At 40.1% G+C, this 19257-nt stretch overlaps 1 protein-coding gene across 1 annotated transcript; it reads right to left on the reverse strand.

Moving 5' to 3' along the window:
- Positions 1 to 200: 200 nt before the first annotated feature.
- LOC139422393 (NLR family CARD domain-containing protein 3-like) lies at positions 201 to 8847 on the reverse strand. Its single transcript, XM_071173593.1, has 6 exons — positions 8637 to 8847; positions 4311 to 6084; positions 3854 to 4027; positions 1289 to 1462; positions 1046 to 1092; positions 201 to 743 (listed from the first exon to the last, which is right to left on the reverse strand). Exons 1-6 carry the CDS (start codon positions 8845 to 8847, stop codon positions 208 to 210), a joined length of 2916 nt encoding a protein of 971 aa, XP_071029694.1. The 3' UTR covers positions 201 to 207.
- Between the last annotated feature and the right edge of the window lie 10410 nt (positions 8848 to 19257).

Below are 19257 nucleotides of genomic sequence, written 5' to 3' on the forward strand. Positions count from 1 at the left end.
TGTCTTTGCCCAGTGTGTGTGTGTGTTTGTCCAGTGTGTGTGTGTCCAGTGTGTTCAGTGTGTATGTGTGTGTGTGTCCAGTATGTGTGTGTGTCCAGTGTGTATGTGTGTGTGTGTGTGTGTGTGTGTGTAATGTTGTGTGTGTATGTGTGTCCAGTGTGTGTGTGTGTGTCCAGTGTGTGTGTGTGTCCAGTGTGTGTGTGTGTATCACTGACAGAGGGACACTGAGTCGCCATCACCCCAAACCCCAAACCCTGGATAGAGGGGCTCAGTGAATGTGGAGGTGAATGTGATCAGGTGGGTCAGTGTGTCAGAGGAGGCTCTATAGAAGGACAGAGTGCCGGCTGGCCAGTCCAGATACACTCCTACTCTGTGGGGGCTGGAGGAGAGGACGTCTATGAGAGTCCGATTATCATTGTTCCAGGCAGAGTAACTGTTGTCAGAACAGAACAGACTCCAGGACTTGTCATTCCATCCAAGACAACAGTCCTTAATACCACTTCCTCTCCTGCTGATTCCTTTATATGTCACTCTTATATCAGCCCCTCTCCCACTCCACTCTACCTCCCAGTAACAGCGTCCAGTCAGACCCTCTCTACACAGCACCTGTCCACAGCCCTCAAATCTCTCTGGGTGATCAGGATACGGCTGCACCTCTCCCATATGTGTCACCTTTCTGTTCTCCTCAGACAGAGAGAGCTGTCTGAATACTGTGTTTGGGTCCAGTGTGAGATCACAGACATCTGATGGATGAAACCAGACACAATATTAGAAATCATCATCATTCACATTAGAATGTTAACTCACTTTTCACCTGCATGCATGAACACAAACACACATTTCTTATGAACGCGCCACACACACACACAGACACACACATCGTTGTAAACTTTGGTGTCCCTGATTTCTGCTACAGGTGTCCCTGATTTCTGCTACAGCTGATATTTAATATGACCAAGTAAGTAATGATGTTGGTCTTTGACTTGGACTTAACTTGAATTAAGACTTATTCTTAGTCATATTCTTCACAGCAGTCAACACTCACATTTTCTAAGCCCAGGTTTCATTGTGTACTCTCCACCATGTTCCACACTGTAGCGGTAAGCAGAAGAACAGACAGTCATTGAGGGATACACCTGAACTCATAAAACACACACACAGGACAAACTGGACACACACACACAGTCAGTATAAAACTTTGTCCAAGTGGTGGTCAGAATGTTTGTTTTAACTAGCCTGACAAGTCAAACATGTCTGATATGAACATTGACATAAACCCTCTACATACTTGAGTTTCTCCAGTCTGCAGTGTGGATCCTCCAGTCTAGCAGAGAGCAGTCTGACTCCTGAGTCTCCTGGGTGATTGTAGCTCAGGTCCAGCTCTCTCAGGTGTGAGGGGTTTGACCTCAGAGCTGAGACCAGAGAAGCACAGCCTTCCTCTGTGACCAGACAGCGTGACAGCCTGCAAAGATGAAAACATGCTAACCTCTCACCATTACCAATAACAGACTACAACAAAACATGCTAACCTCTCACCATTACCAATAACAGACTACAACAAAACATGCTAACCTCTCACCATTACCAATAAAAGACTACAACAAAACATACTAACCTCTCACCATTACCAATAACAGAGGGGGTATAATCTTTGTACCTCTGTAACTTTCTCATTCATCATTATTCACGATTCAACCAAGACAAACTGCAAATGAATTCAACAAGTTAGTAGAATCACACGCTTGATGTAATCACTGCAGGCATGGAATATGGGACCAAATACTAAACTTATGACTACTTTAATACAATATAAGTGAATTTGTTCTAATAAATAAGACTTCTTAAAATAGGAGAACAAGAAACATAAAGTGCTTTCTAGTAAACAGATATGTATGAAAATAGCCTCAAATAAAAGGTGACATTCTGTACTGTCTCCTAATATGAAACATTCCAGAGCTGAGACCAGAGAAGCACAGCCTTCCTCTGTGACTAGAGAGTCTGACAGCCTGACAAAGAGTCAAATCATATTAAAATCACACTGCTATTCTTTGGTGGTGAAAATAGTGGCAGTATATTTTTTTCAAAATGTTCAGATATATCAGTGTCCTGAAACCTTCAATATCTTTTCATGAATGAATGTATCATTATTAGAAATAACAAATGATCAAAGTATTGCCTGCAGATAGAAACATGTATAGTAAAAATATTATAGTAGACTGACCAGACCAGTTTAAAAAGCAGTATCAGTCAGAAGACAGACAGTGAGGTATCAGATTTAGATTGTATTGAGTATACAGTCCACACCATATCTATTTAGACAGTGAGGTATCAGATTTAGATTGTATTGAGTATACAGTCCACACCATATCTATTTTGACAGTGAAGCAAACATTTTAAATGTGTCTCTATACTCTTATGTCACCTTTTATTTGAGGGTATTTTAATACTTATCTGTTTCACCATTTAGAAATAAAAAACACTTTATCTATCTAGTCCATTTGAAGTAGGTATAAATATTTTGACAAATTCACTCACTGTATTAAAATAGCAAATAGTTGAGTGTTTGGTCTGATATTCCTCACATCAACCCGTTAATTGTATTTGCATTTTGTTTTGGTTGTGTTTCGCCAAATATTAATATGATGGATGGTGACAAGAGTCATTTTCTTAGTAAGTGAGTAGAGAAAATGTTTCTAAACACTACTAAATTAATCCGGATGATGCCATGATTAAGAAAAATCATGAATGAATCATGAATAATAATGAGTGAGAAAGTTACATAGATACTAACATTTAACCATTACCAATAACAGAGACTACAACAAAACATGCTAACCTCTCACAATTACCAATAAGAGAGGCTACAACAAAAACATGCTAACCTCTCACCATTACCAATAACAGAGACTACAACAAAACATGTTAACCTCTCACCATTACCAATAACAGAGGCCACAACAAAACATGCTAACCTCTCACCATTACCAATAACAGAGGCTACAACAAAACATGCTAACCTCTCACCATTACCAATAACAGAGACTACAACAAAACATGTTAACCTCTCACCATTACCAATAACAGAGGCCACAACAAAACATGCTAACCTCTCACCATTACCAATAACAGAGGCTACAACAAAACATGCTAACCTCTCACCATTACCAATAACAGACTACAACAAAACATACTAACCTCTCACCATTACCAATAACAGAGGCTACAACAAAACATGCTAACCTCTCACCATTACCAATAACAGAGGCTACAACAAAACATGCTAATCTCTTACCATTACCAATAACAGAGCCTACAACAAAACATGCTAACCTCTCACCATTACCAATAACAGGGGGGTATAATCTTTGTGCCTCTGTAACTTTCTCATTCATCATTATTCTCGTTTCATTCATGATTATTCATCATCATAGTAGCATCCACATAAATGTAGAAGTGTTCAGAAACATCTTCTATTCTTACTGACAAAACAAGTGAAGTGACTCCAAAATGACAGGACATTATTCACCATTCAGTTTCTATCAGGAAAACATCTAAAACACAACCAAGACAAACTACAAATTATTTCAACAAGTTCGTAGAATCACAAGCTTGATGTAATCACTGCAGGCATGGAATATGGGACCAAATACTAAACTTATGACTAAATTAATTTGTTCAAATTAAAATTATTATTATAAAATATATATATATATATATGCTGGAGCAAAGCACCAAATGTAAAACTGTAAGCTTCACTGTCCAAACACATATGGTGTGGACTATGTGTGTCTGGTAAACACATGTGGATCTGGTGAACAGTTATCACTTGTTGACCAACTACAGGAATACTGACCTCAGAGTCTCCAGTTTACAGTGAGGATTCCCCAGTCCAGCAGAGAGCAGCTTCACTCCTGAATCCTTCAGGTCATTGTTACTCAGATCCAGCTCTCTCAGGTGTGAGGGGTTTGACCTCAGAGCTGAGACCAGAGAAGCACAGCCTTCCTCTGTGACTCCACAGCCTGACAGCCTGACAAAGAGATCATCATGACTTCCCAAACACACTGTTAATTTAACACCAGTAGTGTAGAAGGACAATGGCAGATGCATTTGGTTTATTCTCTCAAACATAAAGATTCATCTTCCGTCTCCTAGAATTGTATGGTCATATTGTTATACTAATGTGAACATCAATGCATTTATTCAATATGTTTTTCAAAATAATATATTATACATATTATAATACATATTTTTCTCTAAACTGAACATTTCTTCCTGATGATTAGTTCTTAAATGTCATTTTAATTACTCACAGAACAGCTCTGGAGGCTTTGACCACTGGCATCAGCCTCAGAAGACCTTCCTCTGATCTGGAGTATTTCTTCAGGTCAAACACATCCAGCTCCTTTTCTGAAGTCAGCAACACAAAGACCAGAGCTGACCACTGATCAGGTGACAGGTTGGGTTTTGAGAGACTTCCTGATCTCAGGTAGCTTTGGATCTCCTCCACTAGAGAATGGTCATTCAGTTCATTCAGACAGTGGAACAGATTTATGCTCCTCTCTGGAGAGGGATTCTCCCTGATCTTCTCCTTGATGTACTTGACTGTTTCTTCATGGCTCTGTGAGCTGCCTCTTGTCTTTGTCAGTAGACCTCGTAAGTGTTTCTGATTGGACTCCAGTGAGAGGCCCAGAAGGAAGCGGAGGAAAAGGTCCAGGTTTCCCGTCTCACTTTGTAAGGCTTTATCCACAGCACTCTTGTAGAAAGTAACTTCAGGCTCGTCTTTTGTTTGCAGTTTGTCCATTAGATTCTCATTGTTGTTGATGAATGAGAGGAACACATATACAGCAGCCAGAAACTCCTGAATGCTCAGATGAACAAAGCAGTACACCTTGTCCTGGTACAGCACACATTCCTCTTTAAAGATCTGTGTGCACAAACCTGAGTACACTGAGGCTTCATTGACATCAATGTCAGACTCTTTCAGGTCTTCTTCGTAGAAAATCAGATTGCCCTTCTTAAGCTGTTGAAAAGCCACTTTTCCCAGTGACAGAATGCTCTCTTTATTCCAGTGTGGACCTGTCTCTTCTTTCCCAAGATACTTTTCATTCTTCTGTTTGGTATGAAACACCACAAGGTGTGTGTACATCTCAGTCAGAGTCCTGGGAATCTCTTCTCTGTTGTCTGTACTCAACATGTGTTCAAGGACTGTTGCAGAAATCCAACAGAAGACTGGAATGTGGCACATGATGTGGAGGCTCCTTGATGTCTTTATGTGTGAGATGATTCTGCTGGCCAGGTCCTCATCACTGAATCTCTTCCTGAAGTACTCCTCCTTCTGTGGGTCATTGAACCCTCGTACCTCTGTCACCTGGTCAACACACCCTGAAGGGATCTTATTGGCTGCTGCAGGTCGGGTAGTTATCCAGAGGAGAGCAGAGGGAAGCAGATTTCCCTTGATGAGATTTGTCAGCAGAACATCCACTGAGGTTGACTCTGTGACGTCCCAACAGATCTTGTTCTTCTGGAAGTCTAGGGGCAGTCGGCACTCATCCAGACCATCAAAGATGAACAGGACTTTGTACTTGTCGTAGTTGGAGATTCTTGATTGTTTGGTTTCCATTGAGAAGTGATTAAGAAGTTCAATGAAAGTGTGTTCATCCCCTTTCATCAAATTCAGCTCCCGGAAAGGGAATGAAAATACAAATTGGACATCCTGATTTGCTTTTCCTTCAGCCCAGTCCAGAATGAACTTCTGCACAGAGACTGTTTTTCCAATGCCAGCGACTCCCTTTGTCAGCACAGTTCTGATAAGTTTGTCTTGTCCAGTTAAGGGTTTGAAGATGTCGTTACATTTGATTGCAGTCTCTGGTCTTGCTTGTTTCCTGGTTGTTGTCTCAATCTGTCTCAGCTCATGTTCATTATTGACCTTTCCTGTTCCACCCTTTGTGATGTAGAGTTCTGTGTAGATCTTATTGAGAAGTGTTGGGTTTCCTTGTTTAGCGATCCCCTCAAATACACATTGAAACTTCTTCTTTAGATTAGATTTGAGTTCACGTTGGCAAATCACAGCAAGCTCATCTGAATCTAGAAATAACACAGAGAATATTAATATTACGTCTGTTTTAATGCCTACAGTATTGTAGGACTGTTATAAAGTTAAATTATAATAATTTATTATCTTAACTGTCTGTATAAATGTTTTCATAATGCATTACAGACTGGTATGACTGATTATATTATTATTGATATTATTGATTTTATTATTAATGTTGTCTCTCTCTAAATGAATCAACTGTGACGACCCTCCCACTCTGTCTGCTTTATTCTGTCTTTGTTCTTGTTTCCTTATTAGGATGCCGGTGGGCGGAGTTGGGAGGGTCGTCAGCTTCATGGGAAACACCTGGGCCAGGTGTCTCCCAGGATAAATAGACCTCTTCCACATTCATGGAAGAGACTCTCTCCATGCAGACACCTTTGTAGATTGTGTTGTGGTTCTTGCTGGCCTTTTGTTTGTTTGCTTTGGCACCTTTCAACACCCTGCATTATCACATTCATGCATGCAAAACACTCACTTACGCTACTGATTACTGATTACATACATCATTGTATATTTTCCTTAGTTGCTTTAGTTAATAAATATATATTTTGTTACTCCTTATCTCCACGTTGTCTCCCTTTGTTACGGGCTTTGAGCCGGTTCGTGACAAGTGGGGGCTCATCCGGGATATTTGAACTTTTGGTTTGGGAGACTGTGGAGGTACGTGTTTGGTTTGCATATTGTGGTTGAGTTTAATAGGCCCAGTATTGGTTGCCTTTGTTGTTTGGATTGTGTGCTGCGTTGGAGAGAGTATAATGGTTAGTTTCCAGGCCCTGCCTAGCCTGGAAACGTTTGTTCTACTTTCTGGGACATCAGTCTGAGGAGGTGAGTAAATCGGCTGTGTACCTCGGTAGGAGATTTGTGTAGGGTAGTGGAACTTGCTACCTGGAGCTATAGCCTTTTCCCCTGATAGGCTTAGCGACGTGTTTCAATTTTGGACATGTTGGGCATGTTAAATGTTTGTTATTTTTGTGTGGTGTCTGTGGACTGAGCAGTTGTCTCGGGGGCACATCCGTGGCTTGGTGGAATTTGCCAGCATGCTGGGGAGTTCTATTTCCTTGCCAGCGGGCTACAGTGCGTAAATACCCACCGCAAATCTGCATGAAGACTAGGGTTGAGTTATTGTAGGTTTTGGGGAAGCTCCGTATCTCATCTCTCTTCTGTGGTGCTCAGGGTGATTGTCATTTCTCTGGTTGTGGTCTGATGTGCTCAGCAGAGGGGTTGAGCAAGATTATTTACTTATGACTATGGTGTCTCATGTAGACAAGTTCATTCGCTTTCATCAGAGGAACTGTTAGAATTAGGTACTAAAGAACAGCTGTTGAAGATCGCTGAACACTACAAGGTTAAATGATTGAAATTCTGTTTCGTTGGAAGTGACTATGAATCGTTGGAAGTGACTATGAATCGTTGGAAGTGACTATGAATCGTTGGAAGTGACAGTGACTATGAATCGTTGGACGTGACTATGAATCGTTGGGAGTTGTAAAATTAAGAAGGACCCTGATGTTCTTTTCGTTCGAGTTTGTAGCTGTTGTGGTCTTTTGTGCCATGTTCCTGAATGTTTACGTGACTGACCATTGGTTGGGGTTGTCATGTTCTATCTTTCCTGTCTGTTCCCTCCTGGTCTTGTGTTCTTCTTTCCTCTTAAATATTGCTTCCTATGCGCAAAGGTTGCTGAGGTCTGGTGAGGAGGAGGTTGGCTGGCGCAGGTGGAGGTGTGAACACATAACCCCTCACCAATTTGGGACGCAGAGGCTGTGTCAATTTGGGACGCAGAGGCTGTGTCAATTTGGGACGCAGAGGCTGTGTCAATTTGGGACGCAGAGGCTGTGTCAATTTGGGACGCAGAGGCTGTGTCAATTTGGGACGCAGAGGCTGTGTCAATTTGGGACGCAGAGGCTGTGTCAATTTGGGACGCAGAGGCTGGTATGTTGTTCCGGGGTCCTTGTTGGTCCCCGGTTTTATGGGGGGGGAATGTGACGACCCTCCCACTCTGTCTGCTGTATTCTGTCTTTGTTCTTGTTTCCTTATTAGGATGCCGGTGGGCGGAGTTGGGAGGGTCGTCAGCTTCATGGGAAACACCTGGGCCAGGTGTCTCCCAGGATAAATAGACCTCTTCCACATTCATGGAAGAGACTCTCTCCATGCAGACACCTTTGTAGATTGTGTTGTGGTTCTTGCTGGCCGTTTGTTTGCTTTGGCACCTTTCAACACCCTGCATTATCACATTCATGCATGCAAAACACTCACTTACGCTACTGATTACTGATTACATACATCATTGTATATTTTCCTTAGTTGCTTTAGTTAATAAATATATATTTTGTTACTCCTTATCTCCACGTTGTCTCCCTTTGTTACGGGCTTTGAGCCGGTTCGTGACACAACACATCCCTGCTGCTACTTGATGAGGTCACTAGGTGTTGTGTTAAGGCTGCTACAATATCATTGAGTTACACAGCTACTTTAGCTGTACTTTAGCTACAGCTTTTAAATGTTATAAAACAGCATTCATCATGAGGCAGACAGATCTTACTTTTCTCCAGTGTGTCAGCAAGCTCCTTCTGGTTCATTTTCCTCAGGACGTGCAGTGTGATCTTCAGAGCCCCCTCTCTGGCACTGCTCTCCTGCTTCTCATCTTCAGCATCCACCACTTCCTTATCCTGCTTCTGACTCGCAAAGCCTTCTGGGAGTTCTGGACTAAGAATCCTCTTGAACATCTTCAGCTCGTTCTTCACAAATGTCATGATTTTCTCTTCAAGCACCTGAAATAAATCAAGTAGATAAGTTAAGCAAGAGACTAAATGCTTCCTCATCAACACATTAATGAATGATTGACAGATGAACTTAACTTGAGGTAAACAAAAACAATGTACATAACAGGACCACATACACTGAATATGGAGGGGAGGTCTGTTTGATGACTCTGGGAAGACTGACCACTGAGAATCTCTGACTCTGATCTCTCCTGTTGGTTTCTGTGGACAAAACATGAGATTACATCTCCACATCCAGGGAGTACACACACACACACACACACACACAGGGAAGGAATGTTGTGTTTGTTTAATATTGTTTTAGGACTACGAAAATTGAAAAAGGATTAGCCTATGGATTATGAAAACAACAACAAATGGGAAAATGGGAGAGGAGAAATGACTAGAGACAGTGTTGTTTAACTCACTGACCATGACCCATGAGTTCTTCTTACCTTTAGTAGAAAAGTCTCCCTCTCTAAAGGATATAGGTTGACCCATAGACTGGTCACTCTTCATGGACACACAGCTGGGAACAGGGGAGGCTGGTCTCTCCTGCGTGATTGGGCTTCAACACAACAGAGACAAACATTACATCTCTCATCTACTCTGAGCTCAGATGGGGAAACATAAGAGTTTCATTCCAAAACACTGTGTCCACTTTCAGAAATGTGGGTAAATTATACTTGATTGTTTATAGAAATTATTAAATGACTTCAAGTCTTTATAAAGGCTTCTAAAGTGGGTAAATTTCACTTAAAAAAGACAGATTTGATTTGATAAATGGATCAACAACAAAACAAAACAAAATCTAGAACAGTTACAGTATATAGAATGTAGTATATAGTATATAGTTACAGTATATAGAATGTAGTATATAGTATATAGTTACAGTATATAGAATGTAGTATATAGTATATAGTTACAGTATATAAAATGTAGTATATAGTATATAGTTACAGTATATAGAATGTAGTATATAGTATATAGTTACAGTATATAGAATGTAGTATATAGTATATAGTTACAGTATATAGAATGTAGTATATAGTATATAGTTACAGTATATAGAATGTAGTATATAGTATATAGTTACAGTATATAGAATGTAGTATATAGTATATAGTTACAGTATATAGAATGTAGTATATAGTATATAGTTACAGTATATAGAATGTAGTATATAGTATATAGTTACAGTATATAGAATGTAGTATATAGTATATAGTTACAGTATATAGAATGTAGTATATAGTATATAGTTACAGTATATAGAATGTAGTATATAGTATATAGTTACAGTATATAGAATGTAGTATATAGTATATAGTTACAGTATATAGAATGTAGTATATAGTATATAGTTACAGTATATAGAATGTAGTATATAGTATATAGTTACAGTATATAGAATGTAGTATATAGTATATAGTTACAGTATATAGAATGTAGTATATAGTATATAGTTACAGTATATAGAATGTAGTATATAGTATATAGTTACAGTATATAGAATGTAGTATATAGTATATAGTTACAGAATGTATATAGAATGTAGTATATAGTATATAGTTACAGTATATAGAATGTACACATAAGCAATATTTTCTGATTTAAAAACGTTTTAGAATATACATTCTTAAACAATATTGTCATCTCACCTCTTAGTTTTGGTGTCATGTTCCCCAGAGAGACTCATTTTAGAGGCAGGGCCCCCCTCCCCTCTCTCCCCAGAGAGACTCATTTTAGAGGCAGGGCCCCCCTCCCCTCTCTCTCCAGCGAGACTCATTTTAGGGGCAGGGACCTCCTCCTCTCTCTCCCCAGAGAGACTCATTTTAGAGCACTGACCCCTAAACAGAGATCCAACATGTTGGTTGTGGTTAACACAGTGACAACTAAACAGAGATCCAACATGTTGGTTGTGGTTAACACAGTGACAACTAAACAGAGATCCAACATGTTGGTTGTGTTTAACACAGTGACAACTAAACAGAGATCCAACATGTTGGTTGTGGTTAACACAGTGACAACTAAACAGAGATCCAACATGTTGGTTGTGGTTAACACAGTGACAACTAAACAGAGATCCAACATGTTGGTTGTGGTTAACACAGTGACAACTAGACAGAGATCCAACATGTTGGTTGTGGTTAACACAGTGACAACTAAACAGAGATCCAACATGTTGGTTGTGGTTAACACAGTGACAACTAAACAGAGATCCAACATGTTGGTTGTGGTTAACACAGTGACAACTAAACAGAGATCCAACATGTTGGTTGTGGTTAACACAGTGACAACTAAACAGAGATCCAACATGTTGGTTGTGGTTAACACAGTGACAACTAAACAGAGATCCAACATGTTGGTTGTGGTTAACACAGTGACAACTAAACAGAGATCCAACATGTTGGTTGTGGTTAACACAGTGACAACTAAACAGAGATCCAACATGTTGGTTGTGGTTAACACAGTGACAACTAAACAGAGATCCAACATGTTGGTTGTGGTTAACACAGTGACAACTAAACAGAGATCCAACATGTTGGTTGTGGTTAACACAGTGACAACTAAACAGAGATCCAGCATGTTGGTTGTGGTTAACACAGTGACAACTAAACAGAGATCCAACATGTTGGTTGTGGTTAACACAGTGACAACTAAACAGAGATCCAACATGTTGGTTGTGGTTAACACAGTGACAACTAATCAGAGATCCAACATGTTGGTTGTGGTTAACACAGTGACAACTAGACAGAGATCCAACATGTTGGTTGTGGTTAACACAGTGACAACTAAACAGAGATCCAGCATGTTGGTTGTGGTTAACACAGTGACAACTAGACAGAGATCCAACATGTTGGTTGTGGTTAACACAGTGACAACTAAACAGAGATCCAACATGTTGGTTGTGGCACAGTGTCAACTAAACAGAGATCCAACATGTTGGTTGTGGTTAACACAGTGACAACTAAACAGAGATCCAACATGTTGGTTGTGGTAAACACAGTGACAACTAAACAGAGATCCAACATGTTGGTTGTGGTTAACACAGTGACAACTAAACAGAGATCCAACATGTTGGTTGTGGTTAACACAGTGACAACTAAACAGAGATCCAACATGTTGGTTGTGGTTAACACAGTGACAACTAAACAGAGATCCAACATGTTGGTTGTGGTTAACACAGTGACAACTAAACAGAGATCCAACATGTTGGTTGTGGTTAACACAGTGACAACTAAACAGAGATCCAACATGTTGGTTGTGGTTAACACAGTGACAACTAAACAGAGATCCAACATGTTGGTTGTGGTTAACACAGTGACAACTAAACAGAGATCCAACATGTTGGTTGTGGTTAACACAGTGACAACTAAACAGAGATCCAACATGTTGGTTGTGGTTAACACAGTGACAACTAAACAGAGATCCAACATGTTGGTTGTGGTTAACACAGTGACAACTAAACAGAGATCCAGCATGTTGGTTGTGGTTAACACAGTGACAACTAAACAGAGATCCAACATGTTGGTTGTGGTTAACACAGTGACAACTAAACAGAGATCCAACATGTTGGTTGTGGTTAACACAGTGACAACTAATCAGAGATCCAACATGTTGGTTGTGGTTAACACAGTGACAACTAGACAGAGATCCAACATGTTGGTTGTGGTTAACACAGTGACAACTAAACAGAGATCCAGCATGTTGGTTGTGGTTAACACAGTGACAACTAGACAGAGATCCAAAATGTTGGTTGTGGTTAACACAGTGACAACTAAACAGAGATCCAACATGTTGGTTGTGGCACAGTGTCAACTAAACAGAGATCCAACATGTTGGTTGTGGTTAACACAGTGACAACTAAACAGAGATCCAACATGTTGGTTGTGGTTAACACAGTGACAACTAAACAGAGATCCAACATGTTGGTTGTGGTTAACACAGTGACAACTAAACAGAGATCCAACATGTTGGTTGTGGTTAACACAGTGACAACTAAACAGAGATCCAACATGTTGGTTGTGGTTAACACAGTGACAACTAAACAGAGATCCAACATGTTGGTTGTGGTTAACACAGTGACAACTAAACAGAGATCCAACATGTTGGTTGTGGTTAACACAGTGACAACTAAACAGAGATCCAACGTGTTGGTTGTGGTTATTAACACAGTAACAACTAAACAGAGATCCAACATGTTGGTTGTGGTTATTAACACAGTAACAACTAAACAGAGATCCAACATGTTGGTTGTGGTTAACACAGTAACAACTAAACAGAGATCCAACATGTTGGTTGTGGTTATTAACACAGTAACAACTAAACAGAGATCCAACATGTTGGTTGTGGTTAACACAGTGACAACTAAACAGAGATCCAACATGTTGGTTGTGGTTAACACAGTGACAACTAAACAGAGATCCAACATGTTGGTTGTGGTTAACACAGTGACAACTAAACAGAGATCCAGCATGTTGGTTGTGGTTAACACAGTGACAACTAGACAGAGATCCAACATGTTGGTTGTGGTTAACACAGTGACAACTAAACAGAGATCCAGCATGTTGGTTGTGGTTAACACAGTGACAACTAGACAGAGATCCAACATGTTGGTTGTGGTTAACACAGTGACAACTAAACAGAGATCCAACATGTTGGTTGTGGCACAGTGTCAACTAAACAGAGATCCAACATGTTGGTTGTGGTTAACACAGTGACAACTAAACAGAGATCCAACATGTTGGTTGTGGTTAACACAGTGACAACTAAACAGAGATCCAACATGTTGGTTGTGGTTAACACAGTGACAACTAAACAGAGATCCAACATGTTGGTTGTGGTTAACACAGTGACAACTAAACAGAGATCCAACATGTTGGTTGTGGTTAACACAGTGACAACTAAACAGAGATCCAGCATGTTGGTTGTGGTTAACACAGTGACAACTAAACAGAGATCCAACATGTTGGTTGTGGTTAACACAGTGACAACTAAACAGAGATCCAACATGTTGGTTGTGGTTAACACAGTGACAACTAATCAGAGATCCAACATGTTGGTTGTGGTTAACACAGTGACAACTAGACAGAGATCCAACATGTTGGTTGTGGTTAACACAGTGACAACTAAACAGAGATCCAGCATGTTGGTTGTGGTTAACACAGTGACAACTAGACAGAGATCCAACATGTTGGTTGTGGTTAACACAGTGACAACTAAACAGAGATCCAACATGTTGGTTGTGGCACAGTGTCAACTAAACAGAGATCCAACATGTTGGTTGTGGTTAACACAGTGACAACTAAACAGAGATCCAACATGTTGGTTGTGGTCCAACATGTTGGTTGTGGTTAACACAGTGACAACTAAACAGAGATCCAACATGTTGGTTGTGGTTAACACAGTGACAACTAAACAGAGATCCAACATGTTGGTTGTGGTTAACACAGTGACAACTAAACAGAGATCCAACATGTTGGTTGTGGTTAACACAGTGACAACTAAACAGAGATCCAACATGTTGGTTGTGGTTAACACAGTGACAACTAAACAGAGATCCAACATGTTGGTTGTGGTTAACACAGTGACAACTAAACAGAGATCCAACATGTTGGTTGTGGTTAACACAGTGACAACTAAACAGAGATCCAACATGTTGGTTGTGGTTAACACAGTGACAACTAAACAGAGATCCAACATGTTGGTTGTGGTTAACACAGTGACAACTAAACAGAGATCCAACATGTTGGTTGTGGTTAACACAGTGACAACTAAACAGAGATCCAACATGTTGGTTGTGGTTAACACAGTGACAACTAAACAGAGATCCAGCATGTTGGTTGTGGTTAACACAGTGACAACTAAACAGAGATCCAACATGTTGGTTGTGGTTAACACAGTGACAACTAAACAGAGATCCAACATGTTGGTTGTGGTTAACACAGTGACAACTAAACAGAGATCCAACATGTTGGTTGTGGTTAACACAGTGACAACTAGACAGAGATCCAACATGTTGGTTGTGGTTAACACAGTGACAACTAAACAGAGATCCAGCATGTTGGTTGTGGTTAACACAGTGACAACTAGACAGAGATCCAACATGTTGGTTGTGGTTAACACAGTGACAACTAAACAGAGATCCAACATGTTGGTTGTGGCACAGTGTCAACTAAACAGAGATCCAACATGTTGGTTGTGGTTAACACAGTGACAACTAAACAGAGATCCAACATGTTGGTTGTGGTTAACACAGTGACAACTAAACAGAGATCCAACATGTTGGTTGTGGTTAACACAGTGACAACTAAACAGAGATCCAACATGTTGGTTGTGGTTAACACAGTGACAACTAAACAGAGATCCAACATGTTGGTTGTGGTTAACACAGTGACAACTAAACAGAGATCCAACATGTTGGTTGTGGTTAACACAGTGACAACTAAACAGAGATCCAACATGTTGGTTGTGGTTAACACAGTGACAACTAAACAGAGATCCAACATGTTGGTTGTGGTTATTAACACAGTAACAACTAAACAGAGATCCAACATGTTGGTTGTGGTTATTAACACAGTAACAACTAAACAGAGATCCAACATGTTGGTTGTGGTTAACACAGTGACAACTAAACAGAGATCCAACATGTTGGTTGTGGTTATTAACACAGTAACAACTAAACAGAGATCCAACATGTTGGTTGTGGTTAACACAGTGACAACTAAACAGAGATCCAACATGTTGGTTGTGGTTAACACAGTGACAACTAAACAGAGATCCAACATGTTGGTTGTGGTTAACACAGTGACAACTAAACAGAGATCCAACATGTTGGTTGTGGTTAACACAGTGACAACTAAACAGAGATCCAACATGTTGGTTGTGGTTAACACAGTTAAACAGAACACAGTGACACAGTAAACAGAGATCCAACATGTTGGTTGTGGTTAACACAGTGACAACTAAACAGAGATCCAACATGTTGGTTGTGGTTAACACAGTGACAACTAAACAGAGATCCAACATGTTGGTTGTGGTTAACACAGTGACAACTAAACAGAGATCCAGCATGTTGGTTGTGGTTAACACAGTGACAACTAAACAGAGATCCAACATGTTGGTTGTGGTTAACACAGTGACAACTAAACAGAGATCCAACATGTTGGTTGTGGTTAACACAGTGACAACTAATCAGAGATCCAACAGGTTGGTTGTGGTTAACACAGTGACAACTAGACAGAGATCCAACATGTTGGTTGTGGTTAACACAGTGACAACTAAACAGAGATCCAGCATGTTGGTTGTGGTTAACACAGTGACAACTAGACAGAGATCCAACATGTTGGTTGTGGTTAACACAGTGACAACTAAACAGAGATCCAACATGTTGGTTGTGGCACAGTGTCAACTAAACAGAGATCCAACATGTTGGTTGAGGTTAACACAGTGACAACTAAACAGAGATCCAACATGTTGGTTGTGGTTCACACAGTGACAACTAAACAGAGATCCAACATGTTGGTTGTGGTTAACACAGTGACAACTAAACAGAGATCCAACATGTTGGTTGTGGTTAACACAGTGACAACTAAACAGAGATCCAACATGTTGGTTGTGGTTAACACAGTGACAACTAAACAGAGATCCAACATGTTGGTTGTGGTTAACACAGTGACAACTAAACAGAGATCCAACATGTTGGTTGTGGTTAACACAGTGACAACTAAACAGAGATCCAACATGTTGGTTGTGGTTAACACAGTGACAACTAAACAGAGATCCAACATGTTGGTTGTGGTTATTAACACAGTAACAACTAAACAGAGATCCAACATGTTGGTTGTGGTTAACACAGTAACAACTAAACAGAGATCCAACATGTTGGTTGTGGTTATTAACACAGTAACAACTAAACAGAGATCCAACATGTTGGTTGTGGGTTAACACAGTAACACAACTAAACAGAGATCCAACATGTTGGTTGTGGTTAACACAGTGACAACTAAACAGAGATCCAACATGTTGGTTGTGGTTAACACAGTGACAACTAAACAGAGATCCAACATGTTGGTTGTGGTTAATACAGTGACAACTAACACAGTGACAACTAAACAGAGATCCAACATGTTGGTTGTGGTTAACACAGTGACAACTAAACAGAGATCCAACATGTTGGTTGTGGTTAACACAGTGTAAACAGAGATCCAACATGTTGGTTGTGGTTAACACAGTGACAACTAAACAGAGATCCAACATGTTGGTTGTGGTTAACACAGTGACAACTAAACAGAGATACAACATGTTAGTTGTGGTTAACACAGTGACAACTAAACAGAGATCCAACATGTTGGTTGTGGTTAACACAGTGACAACTAAACAGAGATCCAACATGTTGGTTGTGGTTAACACAGTGACAACTAAACAGAGTTAACACATCCAGATCCAACATGTTGGTTGTGGTTAACACAGTGACAACTAAACAGAGATCCAACATGTTGGTTGTGGTTAACACAGTGACAACTAAACAGAGATCCAACATGTTGGTTGTGGTTAACACAGTGACAACTAATCAGAGATCCAACAGGTTGGTTGTGGTTAACACAGTGACAACTAGACAGAGATCCAACATGTTGGTTGTGGTTAACACAGTGACAACTAAACAGAGATCCAGCATGTTGGTTGTGGTTAACACAGTGACAACTAGACAGAGATCCAACATGTTGGTTGTGGTTAACACAGTGACAACTAAACAGAGATCCAACATGTTGGTTGTGGCACAGTGTCAACTAAACAGAGATCCAACATGTTGGTTGAGGTTAACACAGTGACAACTAAACAGAGATCCAACATGTTGGTTGTGGTTCACACAGTGACAACTAAACAGAGATCCAACATGTTGGTTGTGGTTAACACAGTGACAACTAAACAGAGATCCAACATGTTGGTTGTGGTTAACACAGTGACAACTAAACAGAGATCCAACATGTTGGTTGTGGTTAACACAGTGACAACTAAACAGAGATCCAACATGTTGGTTGTGGTTAACACAGTGACAACTAAACAGAGATCCAACATGTTGGTTGTGGTTAACACAGTGACAACTAAACAGAGATCCAACATGTTGGTTGTGGTTATTAACACAGTAACAACTAAACAGAGATCCAACATGTTGGTTGTGGTTATTAACACAGTAACAACTAAACAGAGATCCAACATGTTGGTTGTGGTTAACACAGTAACAACTAAACAGAGATCCAACATGTTGGTTGTGGTTATTAACACAGTAACAACTAAACAGAGATCCAACATGTTGGTTGTGGTTAACACAGTGACAACTAAACAGAGATCCAACATGTTGGTTGTGGTTAATACAGTGACAACTAAACAGAGATCCAACATGTTGGTTGTGGTTATTAACACAGTAACAACTAAACAGAGATCCAACATGTTGGTTGTGGTTAACACAGTGACAACTAAACAGAGATCCAACATGTTGGTTGTGGTTATTAACACAGTAACAACTAAACAGAGATCCAACATGTTGGTTGTGGTTAACACAGTGACAACTAAACAGAGATCCAACATGTTGGTTGTGGTTAACACAGTGACAACTAAACAGAGATCCAACATGTTGGTTGTGGTTAACACAGTGACAACTAAACAGAGATCCAACATGTTGGTTGTGGTTAACACAGTGACAACTAAACAGAGATCCAACATGTTGGTTGTGGTTAACACAGTGACAACTAAACAGAGATCCAACATGTTGGTTGTGGTTAACACAGTGACAACTAAACAGAGATCCAACATGTTGGTTGTGGTTAACACAGTGACAACTAAACAGAGATCCAACATGTTGGTTGTGGTTAACACAGTGACAACTAAACAGAGATCCAGCATGTTGGTTGTGGTTAACACAGTGACAACTAAACAGAGATCCAACATGTTGGTTGTGGTTAACACAGTGACAACTAAACAGAGATCCAACATGTTGGTTGTGGTTAACACAGTGACAACTAAACAGAGATCCAACATGTTGGTTGTGGTTAACACAGTGACAACTAAACAGAGATCCAACATGTTGGTTGTGGTTAACACAGTGACAACTAAACAGAGATCCAGCATGTTGGTTGTGGTTAACACAGTGACAACTAAACAGAGATCCAACATGTTGGTTGTGGTTAACACAGTGACAACTAAACAGAGATCCAACATGTTGGTTGTGGCACAGTGTCAACTAAACAGAGATCCAACATGTTGGTTGTGGTTAACACAGTGACAACTAAACAGAGATCCAACATGTTGGTTGTGGTTAACACAGTGACAACTAAACAGAGATCCAACATGTTGGTTGTGGTTAACACAGTGACAACTAAACAGAGATCCAACATGTTG

Source organism: Oncorhynchus clarkii, chromosome 12 (genome assembly GCF_045791955.1).
Source record: "Oncorhynchus clarkii lewisi isolate Uvic-CL-2024 chromosome 12, UVic_Ocla_1.0, whole genome shotgun sequence".
Taxonomy (NCBI): Eukaryota; Metazoa; Chordata; class Actinopteri; order Salmoniformes; family Salmonidae; genus Oncorhynchus; species Oncorhynchus clarkii.